Genomic DNA, 15947 nt, shown 5'->3' with positions numbered 1-15947 from the left:
ACTTAACAAAAGATGATCCCCTAATATTTCCCACCTAGATTTCCTGTTTAAAAAAGAAATGCATCATTCAACATAGAAAGAAAATTGCTCTCAGTCTTTAAAATGGTGATTTTGCATAAAAATTGAGATTTCCAATCATGCTCATCAAAAATGGACACAAGGAAGTTAATAAATCTAAGAACAAAAACAGCCTTTGGGGGGAAACAAGTGAGCAGAGAGGACTCTCAGAGGACTGCTTAACGGCAATCTAGTGTTTGACTGCAAGCAACTAAAAATGCAGGTTCTGGCACCATTTTTTGTCTGTCATGTCAAGCCTGTCATGTTTCTCTTCTAATGCTGTTTAACATAAGCCAGTATAGAGTTACAAATTATATTAGCGCAGGAATCTGTGTGATGTAAGGGAGGTCTGCCTAACATTACCTCAATCCAGAGGATGTGAGGTCATGGTTGTATTAAACTGAACCCAATGTTCTGCTGTCACGAAGAGAAACATTATGATTTGAGTATTCTGTTCACAGGGGGCAGATTCAAGACCAAAATAAAGACAGGCCTTCATCTCTACGAAGGAATCTTTAGATATGTTTGGGTTTAGGTCTGGAGGTGTTCAGTTACACTGCATTACATCCAAAAGTCAGAAACTATGTGAAATATTGACCTGAAATATCAAAATACAGCATTCCTCAAGCAGAGAAGCAGATATGAGTGTACAATTTTTTTTAGTTTTCTTTTGCATCTTTCTCTACCTCTCAGTTCAGATAAATTTTTAAGCTGATCCAGATGGATGGAAACGCAGAGAGAAGCGGAGCACGGCCTTGTGGGTAGTTTAGTTCAGCATGGCCGCTCTTGCGCTCGGCAACCATGACGACAAGAGGCCATGAAGCTGTAGACACAAAGATTGGTATTTTAGTTGAAAAGATGACGACGGGGTAGACTGATGCTACCGCTCCATCAGAAGAGGAATCGGGGAGGAATTATTAACAATTCCATAAAATGAGCTCTACTCATTTTGAAGAGCTCATATAGTTCTGTTTGCCCTTGTTCAGAAATCTAAATGTAAGATCTCCAAAATCTGGTTGATGAGTTTGAAAAATAGACCTTCCTGTTGGCACTCTTGAGTCGAGGTCCTCTTCTTTTTTGATACTGGTTTCCACTTTGTGCAGGTGTAATTGAAGTGATTGGGTACATGGAAACAGTCCTCATCAACAGAGCATCTTTGAAGTGTGTTTGTGTGTGAGTGACAGAGAGACAGAGAGAGAGAGAGAGATTGATGTTGAAGCACCTGCTGACTTCTGGCCATTAACGGCCTTGCTGTGCTGGAGATTTTATCCAAGAGCAAAGCAGCAGCTAAGTGCACATCACTTCAGCACTAAGAAGTGTTATGATTATGCGTGCATTCGTCAATTTGTTTGTGTAATGTGACTAAATAATAATGTAAAAAATTAATGTTTAGAGTACTGAATGGACATTCAGATGGTTGTAATTATGAACTAGCTGCACGTCGGACTTTGCAATCTCCAGCTAAAGCTCTTTAAATGCCTCAATGACAAGGAAGAAAGTTCAAGTCCACTTTCAACTGCATTTATGAGCTGGGTGTTTTCCAATCTGTCCCCGTCCAGATAATATAGTTTAGTTCAAAGAAAATGCACTTGATGATCTCAGTTTTACTAATCTAGTACTGCACTTTAAAGAGACAAGCATTCTGAATCTCCAAAGAGCACTCGCATGAAAAACTCCAGGAGAAGAGCAGGAATACATCAGAGATTCCAATCTCACAGGAGGCGGTGTTGTCTCCATGTGTTGTCTTCCTGCTGCTGATGATGTGAGGGTGTTTTTAGAGAGTTGAGAGGAAAGAGGCAGGAGGTGAGGAAGAGCATTTCTGCTCTTCCCAGATCTACGTAAAAGGTTACGGCTCCACAGGTAATCGCTACATGTTAATCAGCTAGAGAGACACCAAAACATCTCTGCATCCACAAAAACATTCCCTATGTCATCTAACGCCAAATCCTCATTTAGGAAGGCACTGATATCAATTCTGTCCGAAACGAAGTCAAAAAATATTTTTATGTTATGGCTGATAACCAATAAATGGCTAATACTATAGCCTAGTATTTTAAAAAATAAAAAAAGTCTTAAAGTTTTAAACGCTACAAGTGAATTTAGGCAACAAAACATTAACTGTACAGTATGAGAAATAGATAAAAAATATATAAGCTACAGGTGAAACTCACGATATTAATTTTTTTTCGAGTTTCACCTGTAGCCTATATTTGCTTAAGTATGATTTCACTTTTCTAACTTTAGTTAGTGTGTAATGTTGCTGTTTGAGTATAAACAACATTTGCAAAGTTACAACGCTTACAAAGTTCAAAGCAAAGGAAGATATTTGCTTTTAAAGAAAAGGACTACAACAAACGGCTGGTAGGGACTAACGTTACACGACATTCCTCCTGGGTTAGTGACATCAGTAAGCCTAAAATGTACATAATCCGCGCCCCCGGAAACTCAGTCCATGTTGAGAAGAGGAAAAGTTGTTGTATAAGAGTACATTTGTCATGATTCTGCCATCTAGTCCTTGTCTTTCTTTAAGTCTTGTGGCAGGATCATGACAGACCCATGTTTTATGTGCAAACACATGGCCTTGTTGGGCCATGTGCTTGTTGTCTCGTCATCTAGCCCCGCCCTCCTTGTTATCCTCGTTTTGTCATTATTGCTTTACCTGTGTCACCTGTTTTGTTATCATTAGTCTCCCTATTTAATCCCCTTGTGTTTGCTGTCCTGTGTCGGTTCATTGTTAATCCTTGTCAAACCTATGTCAGTCTGTGAGTATCTTGTCAAGAGCTGTTGTCCTGTTACGCTATTACCAGTATTAGTTATTTGTTTCTTGTAGTTATCTGTCTCAGTCTAGTTAGTCTCCATTGTCATATCTTGTTCTCCATATCTTGTTTTGCCCCCTCGTGGGCTTTGTTTTCCCTGTTATTTGTATAATAAATCGTGTTGCCTTGACTACTGTCTGCAATTGGGTTCATCCTTCCTCACCTTCATGACAGAATGAACCGACCAAAGAGGAACCCAGCAGACAGTTTGTCTTTTCCTGCCGAGGGACAATCTGATCCCCTTGAACAATGGTGGCTGTCGACTACCTCCGACATGAGAGGAGTGGCAAGGCACCGTTTTCCCCCCAGGGAGAGAGGTCGTTGAGTGAGTACGCCCACGACGTGGAAGAGAGGAGGAGGTTCTTGCCAGAGATCCTCCTCAATTCATACTTCATCGCGGGTCTCAATGGTCCTCCTCCTTTGAATGAACGGGAGGGGCTGATCCGCCGTCCGTTTCGGGAAGTGGTGGACCGTTTGTGTCGGGAGGAGCTGCAGGACTCCTCCACGAGGTCTTCACCTTCTGCCTGGCTGCCAGTCATTCCTGAGGGTCGGCTGATAGGCGTTGCGACGTTTGGGAACCAGGTAGGCTCCTCCACAACTCCTGAGACTCCATCCGCACCTGTAAGTCTCCGCGGCAAGCGAGGGAGACGGATCTCGTGGGAGTCCGCTTCGGAGTCTTCAGCGACGGAGTCAACCCTGCCAGAGTCTGTCCTCCCAGCACCAGTTACGGTTCCCGCTGAGCTTCCCCTACCTGTCACAAGCCCGGTTGTGGTCTCTGCTCCGCGGCCAAGGAGAAAGAGGAGGAAGGGAGCCCCCCGTCCTTCGTCTCTGCCTGGAGTAGAGCCCGCTGCAGCAGTGAACGCCGCCCCAGAGCCCGCTGCAGCAGTGAACGCCGCCCCAGAGCCCGCTGCAGCAGTGAACGCCGCCCCAGAGCCCGCTGCAGCAGTGAACGCCGCCCCAGAGCCCGCTGCAGCAGTGAACGCCGCCCCAGAGCCCGCTGCAGCAGTGAACGCCGTTCCAGAGCCCGCTTCAGTCAACGCTGTTCCAGAGCCCGCTTCAGTCAACGCTGTTCCAGTGCCGGCAGCAGAGAGGGTTGCTCATGAGTCTGCAGTCGTGAGAGCTGAAGAGAGAGCCGCGGCCGATTCTGCTGCTAAAGCAGTGTTACAGTCGGTTTCAGCTAGTCAGGAGATGCCTGTCGTCATTGCTGCCAAGACCCTGTCTGATTATTTGTCACGTCTCGTCAAGATCCTAGAAGTCCCTGTCAAGCCTGTCTTGTCCCCAGACCCCGTGCCTAGAGCTGCAGAGAGGTCTGTTCCTGAGTCGGCTGCTCGGATTGCTGTTCCTGAGTCGGCTGCTCGGATTGCTGTTCCTGAGTCGGCTGCTCGGATTGCTGTTCCTGAGTCGGCTGCTCGGATTGCTGTTCCTGCGTCGGCTGCAGAGAACGCGAATCCTGAATCAGACATGAGAAGCGCATCTTCCGAGTCTGATGTGAGGAGCGCTGGTTCTGATTCGTCTGCAGAGTTCTATAACCCGGTTCCAGCTCCGCAGCCTGCTGCTGCATTGCCTCTCTCCACTGCCCAGCCACCTACTACATCCCCTGTCTTGAGTCCTGCTTCATCTCCTACTTTGTCCCCCATCAAGATTCGTCCCGTATCGTCGCCCCCTGTTGTCCCTATCAAGTCGCCTTGTGTTTCCCCAGTCAGCCCTGTCTGCACTCAGCCCCGAACTGTTTCCCCCAAGACTGTTCCTCATGTGTCCCCATCCAAGCCTACCCGGATTCCTTGTCCACAGCCCTCGTCCGGAAGACCCAAGACCACAGTCCCACCCATCCACCCTGGACATTTCCCCATGAACTCTCTTGTTTCCCCGCCCCCCCTCCCGTGTTTGTTATTTTTATTGTTGCATCCCAACCCTGTTGTCGTGTTTTCGTGTATGCCTTTATTGTTATTTGTCATGTTTAGTTGGTTTGTGTCTTTGTCTCAGTCTGTCATGTCCCGTGTTTGATGTCCCCTTGAGGAGCGTCTGGAAGCCGCTCCTTAAGGTGGGGGTTCTGTCATGATTCTGCCATCTAGTCCTTGTCTTTCTTTAAGTCTTGTGGCAGGATCATGACAGACCCATGTTTTATGTGCAAACACATGGCCTTGTTGGGCCATGTGCTTGTTGTCTCGTCATCTAGCCCCGCCCTACTTGTTATCCTCGTTTTGTCATTATTGCTTTACCTGTGTCACCTGTTTTGTTATCATTAGTCTCCCTATTTAATCCCCTTGTGTTTGCTGTCCTGTGTCGGTTCATTGTTAATCCTTGTCAAACCTATGTCAGTCTGTGAGTATCTTGTCAAGAGCTGTTGTCCTGTTACGCTATTACCAGTATTAGTTATTTGTTTCTTGTAGTTATCTGTCTCAGTCTAGTTAGTCTCCATTGTCATATCTTGTTCTCCATATCTTGTTTTGCCCCCTCGTGGGCTTTGTTTTCCCTGTTATTTGTATAATAAATCGTGTTGCCTTGACTACTGTCTGCAATTGGGTTCATCCTTCCTCACCTTCATAACAACATTTGTGAGTCAGCTCAAACTTTAGCATCCATCTTTTCACATGCAATAGAAAGTCACTCTGTGTGCATCTCACAACAGTTCCTATACGAATGATTACCATGACAGAATTGAAGATAGTTAACTTCCACATCAGCAACGTAAATTCATCAACTAACCATTCAGAGACGTCCTGTTGCATTCTACATGTTGTAACCATAGGGTTGTAACTTCTTGAGTCTCTCCATCTTTGTCTGACTCCGTTTTAACATTAAAGGCAGAACAGATTCTGTCATAGTGTGTCTGCCTGAGGTAATCGCAGCTGCTAACACACAAGAGCTCTTGAAACCCCGTCCTCTGCAGCAGCTCATTTGCATTTAAAGGGCCAGGCACAAAACGGTGCATTTTTGCAAACCCTCAAAAAGTGACAACTTTAACATGCTATATAAAAAATATCTGTGGGGTATTTTGTGCTAAAACTTCACACACACACTCTGGGGACATCAGATATGTATTTTACATCTTGTGGAAATGGCTTTTTACCACCCGTTTAAGATTATTGAACTATTAAATGTTTTAAAGATTAATTTTAAACCATACACGCAGCCCCCACCTGGAGACATCATCCACTGCTTCATTCATCTGACTTTTTATGTGTTAGTACAACATTACATTTCTCACTAGCTGTTCATTGAGTGACTCAACAGAGCATCCAGTGACTAATGACGAACCATTAAAATATTCCAGTTAGAAATGAACACACTGAATGAATACAAACTCTGTTTTTGCAGGAAATGCCAACAGATCAGATAGTGTGTGCTAAAATGTATTGCATGCTCACAGGGGTCATAGCCTCTGTTAATAAATGTTGTTCAGTTGACATTTTTATACCCCTTTGGGACCTGAAAAAAGGTTAAAGCACATTTTATCCATTCAAAACTTATAGATACAGGTTTCCTGAGTTCCCGTTACCGGAAGAACTAATCTGATGCCGAGCTACATTTTGTGATGCACTTCTTCACTGTTACTATAAAACGGAATCTCCTGTTGTTGACATATCGAGCTGTGGCGCTCATAGGAGACTTAGGTTTGAGTCTGGCCCGAATCAAGCATATTGTTTGGGAGAATGGAAAAAACAATTCAGTAGATTACTGTTACATCATTCTGAGTAGTTCAATCATGGTTGAGAAAAGTTTGGAGAATCAGCAAATTAACAATGACATCATACTCTTTTCCTGCTGTCCCTCATCTCTCTATCCTTCGCCTCCACTCACTCTTATTCATGCGTTCTGTGTAATATGCTGAATGTGTTAGTCTGAACACATTTCAATCTGGATCATGGAGGGCAGCACAAATCAAGCTCAGGGGACAAAATATGCCATTAAATATACCACAAAGTCACTCAATAGAACCTTCACACTCACTCTCAATGTTCATTGGTGGTAGAAGGATGACATACTGAGACCATCACAACATTTCTGTAAGCACTTAAAGGAACATTACCTCACCCTCTCATGTCATTAAAAACATGTATGACCTATAATGCAGATTCTGCCTGGGCCTACCAAAATCAATAAAACTCAAAATTTTTACCAGAAAACATGTTTTTCCCCCTGCTATTTTGCGATTGTATCCTGTTAGGGCTTCTGTGTGACTCTTGTTGTACTCTTGAAATTAAGTATTGTGGCACTGCTATTATTATGGGCTCATTTGTAAGTCACAAATTTGACTTCTAACCTTAATGTCACATCTAGGAATCAGTTGGTATGGAAACAGCATGGCAATCGAGGTTAAGTGGATTTTTAAAAGGACCTCATCTAGAACACCTCAGAAGCACTGGGCATGTATTAACACGAGGATAGATCCCCAATTAGATGCGGAATGTTCTAGCAAAACAAAAAACAAGCCACTCACCTCTTCCATCATCCTTGATCTTGTGTAGGAGTTCGGAATAGTTAACGGGTCCTTTGTTCTCCTCGAATACCAGGTCCATGGTTGTGATGTTTTCTTCATGCATCTCCGTGTAAAGCCCCTCCAGGGCGAAGTAGCATGCCCTTTCACCCATTTTGGTGTCACTGAACATCAGCAGGGCGTGTTGGCGCCACCCGAAATGCCTGTAGAGGTGGAGGGCGTACTCACCCAGTTTCTTGTGTGTGGGGCCCGTGTTTGTGATGGAGGTGTACATTTCCATGAGGAGGAAAGCTACAGCAGGGGCCCCTGCTGTGATCATGGGGAGGCCCCAATGAGCAGTGAACAGCCCAACTGGGGAGGAGGTATAGTCACAGCCAGGTCCTATGAAGGCCCACGGGTTGTACTCGAATTTCAGGTCCACAGCCATGAGGGGGGCAATGGACTCGGAGCAGATACCGTCCCTATCCTCGCTGTTTGCAAAGATGTGGCGGAGGTGGTGCCGGGGCAGCAAAGTGGGGTCGGCATTGACGCGAGCAATGGCGCGGTCCAGAGCGGGTCCCACGCGGGGCCATGCCCAGGGGTAGGATGTATTGTGTTGAGGGAGTATGACAGCCAGTATGATGTCATCAGTGTGGATGTGTGCGGGTGTGCGGGACCCTTGGTGTCTGCTGGTCTTGGCACAGGTCAGCAGTGTCCCACAGCACAGCAGCAGCAGAAACGTTCTGCCTTCACCGAACCAGAGCAACAGACTCATATCACTGCAGCTCACGCTTCCACCTGATCAGGAACACTACACACACACACACACACACACACACACGTTTATCATATGAGATTCAATTATATATATATATATATATATATATATATATATAAGGTGGGGGGTTGTATAAGGTTTTAGTTGTTAAGATAAAATGAAACTGGATAACTGTCTCACTTCCTGTTAAATATAACATCATTGATCCTCCAATAAAAAGATTTATATATAAAAAAAAGTGTATTGGAAAGGTATATTTGGAGATTTTGCTCTTTCACTCTATATTTGGGTCTGAAAGGCACCTGGGTCTATAACCTATTTCCAAATGTACTTATCTTATTTTAAAGAAAACTTTAGCATTTTACCCAAGTCTTTCACCTCAGTTTTCAAGGATGAGATGAGAGCATATCACACAACCTATCTTGTGTTGCTTTTTGGTTAATCTGGCTAGCTTCTACGTTCTACCTAGTAAGAGATTATTTTTTGTCAACAGAGTAGGTGATTGGCTCATAAAAACCTGGTTGCAAAACTGAGCCGCTCTTTTAATGATTTGTGATCCCCGCTCAAATTGTGTTACCTCCCGTTAAAACAGAAGGTAGCACAATTTGACAGCAAAAAATGTTTACCTATCAGATTGTGCTACCATCATCATATTCATGTGATTTGAGGATTTATTAACATCCATACCTACCCCTACCATAAACCTACCCTTAAAACAATGAAAATATAGTGTTGGTAGCACAATCTGATAGGTAGCCTGATTATTTGCCAGAACACCGCCATGAGCAAAGATGACAGATTTCAAATAATGTACTTCAGGGGGGTCTTGCGCCAACCAAGCAACTGTCATTGAAAAGAATGGGAATGCTAAAAGATAGCTAAGCACTTTTCAATAAGGTTCCAATTTTCAACAACAATTCATGTCATATTCATGTTAATTTATAAAATAATTTTTACAAATGTAATAGCATATATAACAACATATACTGTAAAAATAAATAAATCACAAAGCAGTACAAAGAGCTAAAAAACATCATAAACTCTAAATATGACAAACACCTAATGCATCCTGAATCACAGCTAAAAACACACTTCATTGCCTTCATTTGTAAAGAACAGATTAAAATCAGTCCCCATAGTAAATCTGTAGCAGTTGTTCTCAAATGGTGGGTTGCAAAAAATCAGAGAAAAACACCACTGAAGGGCAATAATACAATGTAAGTAACCATGTAATCATGCATTTTGGAATGGCTAGCTATTGTTCACAGCACAGGTTGTGCATCTAACTTCATGATATTTTGACAAATTCATCTGTCGCTTGGTAGAAACTAACAAAATGAATCAGATGCCAACACGGACAGGTTGAGTGACTTGCCCTCATCCTTGAAAACATCCTTGAAGACGAAAGACTAGGGTATAAGAAATTCCCAACTACAATCAATTCTGGTTCCAGGTTTTGCAATGTGGTGGGTCGCCACATGTCCAGAGTTGAATGAAAATCTGAGTCCTGAAGCAAAACCAGTTGAGAACCACTGATATCAATTTTGTGGGGGGGGGGGGGGAATTGTCAACTAAAATGTCTAACACAATAGAACTCCAAACAAGCTGAACAGAAAACTTACCTTACCTTTTATACATGGTGTCTTCTGGTCTCCTCAACATGAGTCCGTATAAACCCTTGACAGTCCACTCAACACAGCACAAAACACATCCTTGCCTCTGTGAAACTCATCCCCGCAGGCTGACTGTGTGTCATTCAGAGTGCCAAGAGCAGCTGTGATTTTCTCAAATCACATTACCTCACAGAGAGCTCCACCTCATCTCTGTCGAGCTGCATCCTCTGCCATGCTCCAGGGTTCTGAGGGTATTAATGCCTCTCAGCTGCAGTACTGCCGGAAGAAAGAGAGAGAGTGAGTGAAAGAGTATGTGTGTGTGTGTGTGTGGGGTGTGTGTGTGTGTGGGGGGGGGGCTGATGTGTTTTAATGCATCTCCTCTTCTATGCTTCAGCAGGGTAACGGTTCACCCTTTGGTCAGAAAGCACTTCCAAATGCTCCTAGGTATTAAAAAATAACTATGTAAACACTCCTCTAATTTTAAGTCAGAGGAAATCAATGGCATCAAAATCCATTAGCTTCTACCGTGCATTAAGTAACCCTAGCTGAATATTACCTATAAGAAACAAGATGTCAAGGTTTGGCTAGTTAACATGACCTCCTGCTGGTATCGAAATGTAGGCAATAAACTCTTTCTCCATTAGCGACTGTTAATTAGTGACCGACAATGTTTAAAAAGTAGATGTAACATTAAACACTGAGTAAACATTTTAAGAGAGAAGTTTGGAATGAGAGTTTTTAAAATGTTTTTGAAAGAAGTCTCTTCTGTTCACCAACGCTGCATTTGTTTGATCAAAAATACATTAATACTGCAAAACATTATTCAAATTTAAAATAACTGTTTTCTATGTTAATATATTTTAAAATGTGTATTCCTGTGATGGCAAAGCTATATTTTTCAGCATCATTATTCCAGTCTTCAGTCACATGATCCTTCAGAAATCATTCAAATATGATGATTGTACTATTGAAAATTAATCTCTGCTATTACAGGAATAAGTTTTCAAATAGAAAATAATTATTTTAAATTGTAATAATATTTCACGATACTGTATTTTTTACCTAAATAAATGCATCCTTGATGAGATAAAAGACCTCTTTCAAAAACAGTTAAAAAATCTTAGTTGTGTATATAGTTAATAATTCTTTAAAGTGTAGTAGTTATTTTACCACTGCCCAATTTTGTTTTGGTGTGAAATCTCTGAATTCAATGGCCGACAACAATTTTTAACATCATTTAATATCGGTTAATATTAATTTTAAAATATACTATTGTATATTGTTTGTCCAAACAGTTTGTAAAAAAAATTATTTACACATACTGAACCTTACTGTAAAGTGTTAACAGATTTATTGAGAAGTACAATGTGCAAATATCTTTTCAGAAAGATAGACCTTACTAGGCTGAATACTGGGCTGAAAGTGGTGGTGGATATGGCCACAGAAGCTGTTGCAAAGGTTTAAACGCTGTTGTAAACTGATATCCCCTCACTGTCATTTGTTGAAGAGGAACCAGTAACCCTCACGAGAGGCAGGTCAGAGCAGTTTCCAGCCGCCCAGCAAGATCTGACCCTATGGGTCAGGACAAGCTCTATCTGCTCGCCACACATTTTGAGTTCAAACTCCACTAAGGAGCTTCTAGTGTCTCCTTGGTTTCTGTGTGTTTGTGTGTGTGTGTGTGTGTGTGTGTGTGTGTGTGTGTGTGTGTGTGTGTGTGTGTGTGTGTGTGTGTGTGTGTGTGTGTGTGTGTGTGTGTGTGTGTGTGTGTGACATATGAGAGATTCATTTTTGAGCTTTCAGTCACCACGGTGTTCCAGCACGATTCTGACATTTATATTCAAATCCAACCATTAGGCTTTTTTTCAAGGAATGTCCAAATTATAGTCATAAGCACTGAGGTATGATATGCCTGTCGCAGACAGGTAAGCCATTATAAATCTCTTTCCTTTCTTGTTGTAATATGTCTACATTGTGGAGTATAAATAAATGAAAGGGTGGTATAATTCTTTTTGGCAGTGATTCCCAACCAGAAGTAAACATACTTGAGCATGTTTTAAAGACCAATTAGAGGGACTGGAGTTTTGCTATGTATAGAAACATATATATATATATATATATTTATCAGGTTAATATGATAAATATTCACTAAAAGTGATAATATTCACTAAAAGTGAATTTAGCCATCACAACATTAAAACACACAACATTAAAACACACAGTTTCAGTTTGAAATTTGATAAAAATCACATTTCGCTGTATTATTAAATTATTAGTGTTCATAAAGATGAACTTAAATTAATATTTCTTTTTTTCAAATGAAAAAAAGGAGAAATGAGCGTGCACAATTATCCAATAATTTATTGTAAATGATATTTACAACATTTTAAAGAAAACAATAGAGGGTTACAGTTTATTGGATGACACTCATACTACAATACATGTGCTACTTGAGTTTCACTTTGAGTATCATTTGTTTTATGTTTAAAAGTGACTAATTCAATTAATGATATTGCTAATTGATATCAAGTATAATATGAGTTAAAAATAAACAATTCAGGTTAAAGTCAATGAAGAGGTACGTGAGGATTACGGATGGGGCTACATAAAATGAAAAAGCTTAGGAAACACTGCTTTAGATTCAGGAGATGTTTAAAAAGAAAGATACAAACTGAACTCAGATCAGTATTCCGTCAGTTCTAGATTTGTCCTTCACCCCCCTCCAGAGAGCCCCGGGACGGTCAGATGGATAGAATTACCAAAACAGGATGCAACACAATAGCGTCTCCTCCATCTCTTTCTCTCTCCCAACATTCCCATTTCCAACCTCTATCTCCATATTTATCTCCAACCCTTATTTAAGAAAAGCAGAAAGAGAGACAGAAAAAGGCAAGGAAAGTGAGATTGTTCAGTCTAGCACACAGCAGTTAGGATTCACTAATTGACCGACAATGAAGCTGTCAAATGTTTCAAACACATTCACCAGAGATCTGTTCTTGTGCTTTTTGCCACTGTGTAAACTCACCTTAAAATGCAACCATTGCTGGTTCTAAAGCAGGACACTCCCGGCACTCTTCCTCTCTCTTTTTCTCATTCTGGGGAGCAGCAGGAGATAACAGCAGCTGGACAAGCTTGTGGGACTTTGGAGCAGAACTACATGCAGGAAAAAATAAAAAAAGTATAAACACTGTGCATAAACACACACACACGCAAGCACACAAACACACACACACACGTGTAAACCAAATATATCTAGTATAGTTTAGTGTTTTTATTTTTTGTTTTTTTATTTCATCAGCACAAAGTCTGAACCCTAATCAGATCCGCCACACTCAAAAAACAGCCAATGACTGATATTCCTTTTTCCCCACAGCATGACTTGTGTGTGCTAATTTAATTAGTAAAAACGGTCTTTAGCACAAACATATGAAAGACTCCACAGCATGTCAGTTATCAAGAAGTACAGTACCATTTAATTATAGTCTATTCTGTTACCATGGAATTACAGTCCCAGGTCTGTGGGCTTTGTGATCAACTGCTATCAGAGAGTACTGTGTGTTCAGACTTATGCACAGGAACAACTAAAGTGTCATTTTCTGGTCTTACAATTATAGCATGATGGAGGAGAAGATTCAGGCATGTAGAGAACAAGACAATGTGTCACATATTTGTCTTGGAAAAAAAGAAAAAAGGTCTTTTTTTTTTAATGAGTGTGCCACTTGCCTGCAAATACTAATTTGCAAATACTTTTTTATATAGAACAAAACTACACAAAATCGTGTTTTTAACCTCTCATTTTGACAAATTACTTGCTCCTAGGGCCACCAGGACAATGTAATTTTTTTTGTGTACATGTCATTTCAGTTGGTTTTAAATATTATCGCAAATACTATACAAACCACTGATCTGTAGTGCGAACTTATTGATGAATCATGACTTCTTAGCAATCTAGCATACTCCACTAACTATTTCTGCCATAAGAAACAAATAAATAGTACTGTAATTGTAGCATGCTATTTCGAATTTTCCCCAGTAAAGCTAAAAGCCAGGAAGCATTGGCAACCTTTCTGAGGTGGAGAAAATGGGCAATTTTACCTGTAGGTGTTCCCAAAAAGGTTGAGTTTATAGTTGATTGCAAGCTCTCACATCTTTCTCCCAGCAGCACTGATGTGGTCAGCAGTGTTTGACTGTCTAAGAGAGCCATTCTGAAAAACTAACCTACTTATTAAGATGTGCTGCCCACACCATCTGTGCACCTACATTGTGTTTTTTGCCTCGCAAACTGTTTCTGAAGCCACTGCCATAAGTCGACATACCGTGTGCATGGCATTTCTAAAAATGTCATATTGTAAGACGTAAAAATTTCACAGAATAAAAAAAAAACATGATTACTGTTGCATAAATTATTGTTATCATTGCTCCTATTAGATTTTTGCTACACAATATAGCCAATTTGTCATCTTATTGGTTAGGTTTTGAGGAAGGATTGTGGTGTGTCCTGACAGTAAGGGTTAGACTGAAAAGGAGGTGCATTTTGTTTCACAAGCACGGCTTAAACTAGCAGTCATTTTAAGTGGGCAAATCAGACTTTCAGACCCCATTTGAAAACATTTAGCTGTTGCAAACTGGAGAATAAGCCAAGCAAAGACATGATCATCATCTTGATATGTGCTCATCTGTATGTGTGTGTGTGGGGGGGATTACACAAGTCCCACATCATTAATTTTTTATTCTAATCCAGAAAGTCTGTAAAAAATAATGTGGTCGTGGATGAGCCTCAGCTCTGTGTGTGTCAGTACATTATTATGAGACCAGCTAACTTTTGTTCAGTTGTCTCAAAGTTCATAAAACAGTTAAACGAACAATGAAATCTGTGTTCAGTGAGCAGCACATAAATATTACAGGAGCTGTTATATTAAAACCAGCATGGAACAAGGGGTTATAAATGACCTGCCCACCATGGAGATGATGATGATGGCAATCAAGCTAAAGTGACACCCCTGATCATGTATTCTTTGTCTTCACTCACCTTGCACAGCACAGGGGCCAAAGGTGAGATAGCTAGCGTCATTCTACCAAGCCACTTTCATCTCTGACATCATCTCCTGCTGAATCTAGCACTGTTGGCAGGAATGCCATGGCAACCCTCCTCCGGTCTCCAGAGTGGCATATTACAGTTGAAGTGTCTGGACACAAGAGATCAGGGAAGAAGGGATATGGGTGGCAGCTCACCAACCAAACCGACTCCTGCTAAGAGCCAACGCATGATGGTGCCCCAAAAAAAAGCACGTCACAGCACACAATACAGGTTTGACATGATAGCTTTTACCTGTTTCCAGCTTAGAACTGGCTGGGTTGGTAAACAGGGTCTTAAATGCAGCAAGTGGGATTTATTCACAGAAGTTGTTGTCATCTGAAACGGTTGACTTTTCATGATCCCTCTTCTTCTATAACAGAGTGACAATGTAAAACATGTGTGCTTAATAATTCAAGAAAACAATTAATATTGTAGAACCATGAGTCTGTAAACAAACAAGAAGCTTTGAAACCTTCAACTCTGTACAATTGCAGCATAAATCACACAAAAGTACATTTACTCTTAATCCATGAATGAACACAGACAGCCTCCCCAGGGTGAGCTTGGGCTTGAAGAAGAAGATCTGGCTTGACAAAGAAAATTGGATTTGGACCACATAGTGTGTCTGGATGTTTAAACAAAGCCCAACAGATAAGGACAGTTATAGAAAACAGTGCAATCTGACATGCATTAAAACCATTTGGAAGGTGTGAGGGGGGCAAAGACAGAACCGCATGTATGGCTCGAAAATACAGATTGGTTAAAAATTCCTATGGAAGCAGGAAAATAAAAGTGTTGTAGTGTTGTCCTAATTTTGAAGGAAAATTAAGGCCTGGCCACCCGCGAACATTCAGAGCCTTACTCATGAAAGTGATGCGACTCGAGTAGAGGCAGATCCTTCACTAATCGATTTCTATTGCATAACCGTAATACATAACAACTCATTACTTTTGCTGTAGTCTCTCATAGATTGCAGTTACACATGTGATTCTGATAAAAGATGTTCCCGGTGACACCAATGTGGACCATGGTAGCATGTAATAGCTACTGAAATACTAATTAAACTTCTGTGGGACATTTCTTCTGGATTTTAAACGACAGAAGACTACAAACAACTAGCCCCCCCTGCTGGACAAACATCTAGCATTTACCAAGATTATCTTCAAGAAACAATTTCTTATGTAAAAAAAAT

At 41.3% G+C, this 15947-nt stretch overlaps 1 protein-coding gene across 1 annotated transcript in view; it reads right to left on the bottom strand.

The window, feature by feature from the left end:
• Positions 1-15946, bottom strand: part of npr1b (natriuretic peptide receptor 1b) — a 52693-nt gene extending 36747 nt beyond the window's left edge. Inside the window, exons 1-7 of the mRNA XM_079627028.1 lie at positions 15276-15946; positions 15008-15125; positions 14708-14864; positions 12704-12831; positions 12356-12531; positions 9696-9957; positions 7315-8101 (exon numbers count right to left, since the gene is read on the bottom strand). Of these exons, the coding sequence (XP_079483154.1) occupies positions 7315-8065 (751 nt within the window). The 5' untranslated portion in view covers positions 8066-8101; positions 9696-9957; positions 12356-12531; ... (2 more) ...; positions 15008-15125; positions 15276-15946. The remainder of the gene's footprint in view (positions 1-7314; positions 8102-9695; positions 9958-12355; positions 12532-12703; positions 12832-14707; positions 14865-15007; positions 15126-15275) is intronic.
• Position 15947: the final 1 nt, after the last annotated feature.

The sequence above is a fragment of the Phoxinus phoxinus genome (genome assembly GCF_949152265.1).
Source record: "Phoxinus phoxinus genome assembly, chromosome: 10".
NCBI lineage: Eukaryota > Metazoa > Chordata > Actinopteri > Cypriniformes > Leuciscidae > Phoxinus > Phoxinus phoxinus.
This window is presented reverse-complemented; position numbering and strand designations above follow the sequence as displayed.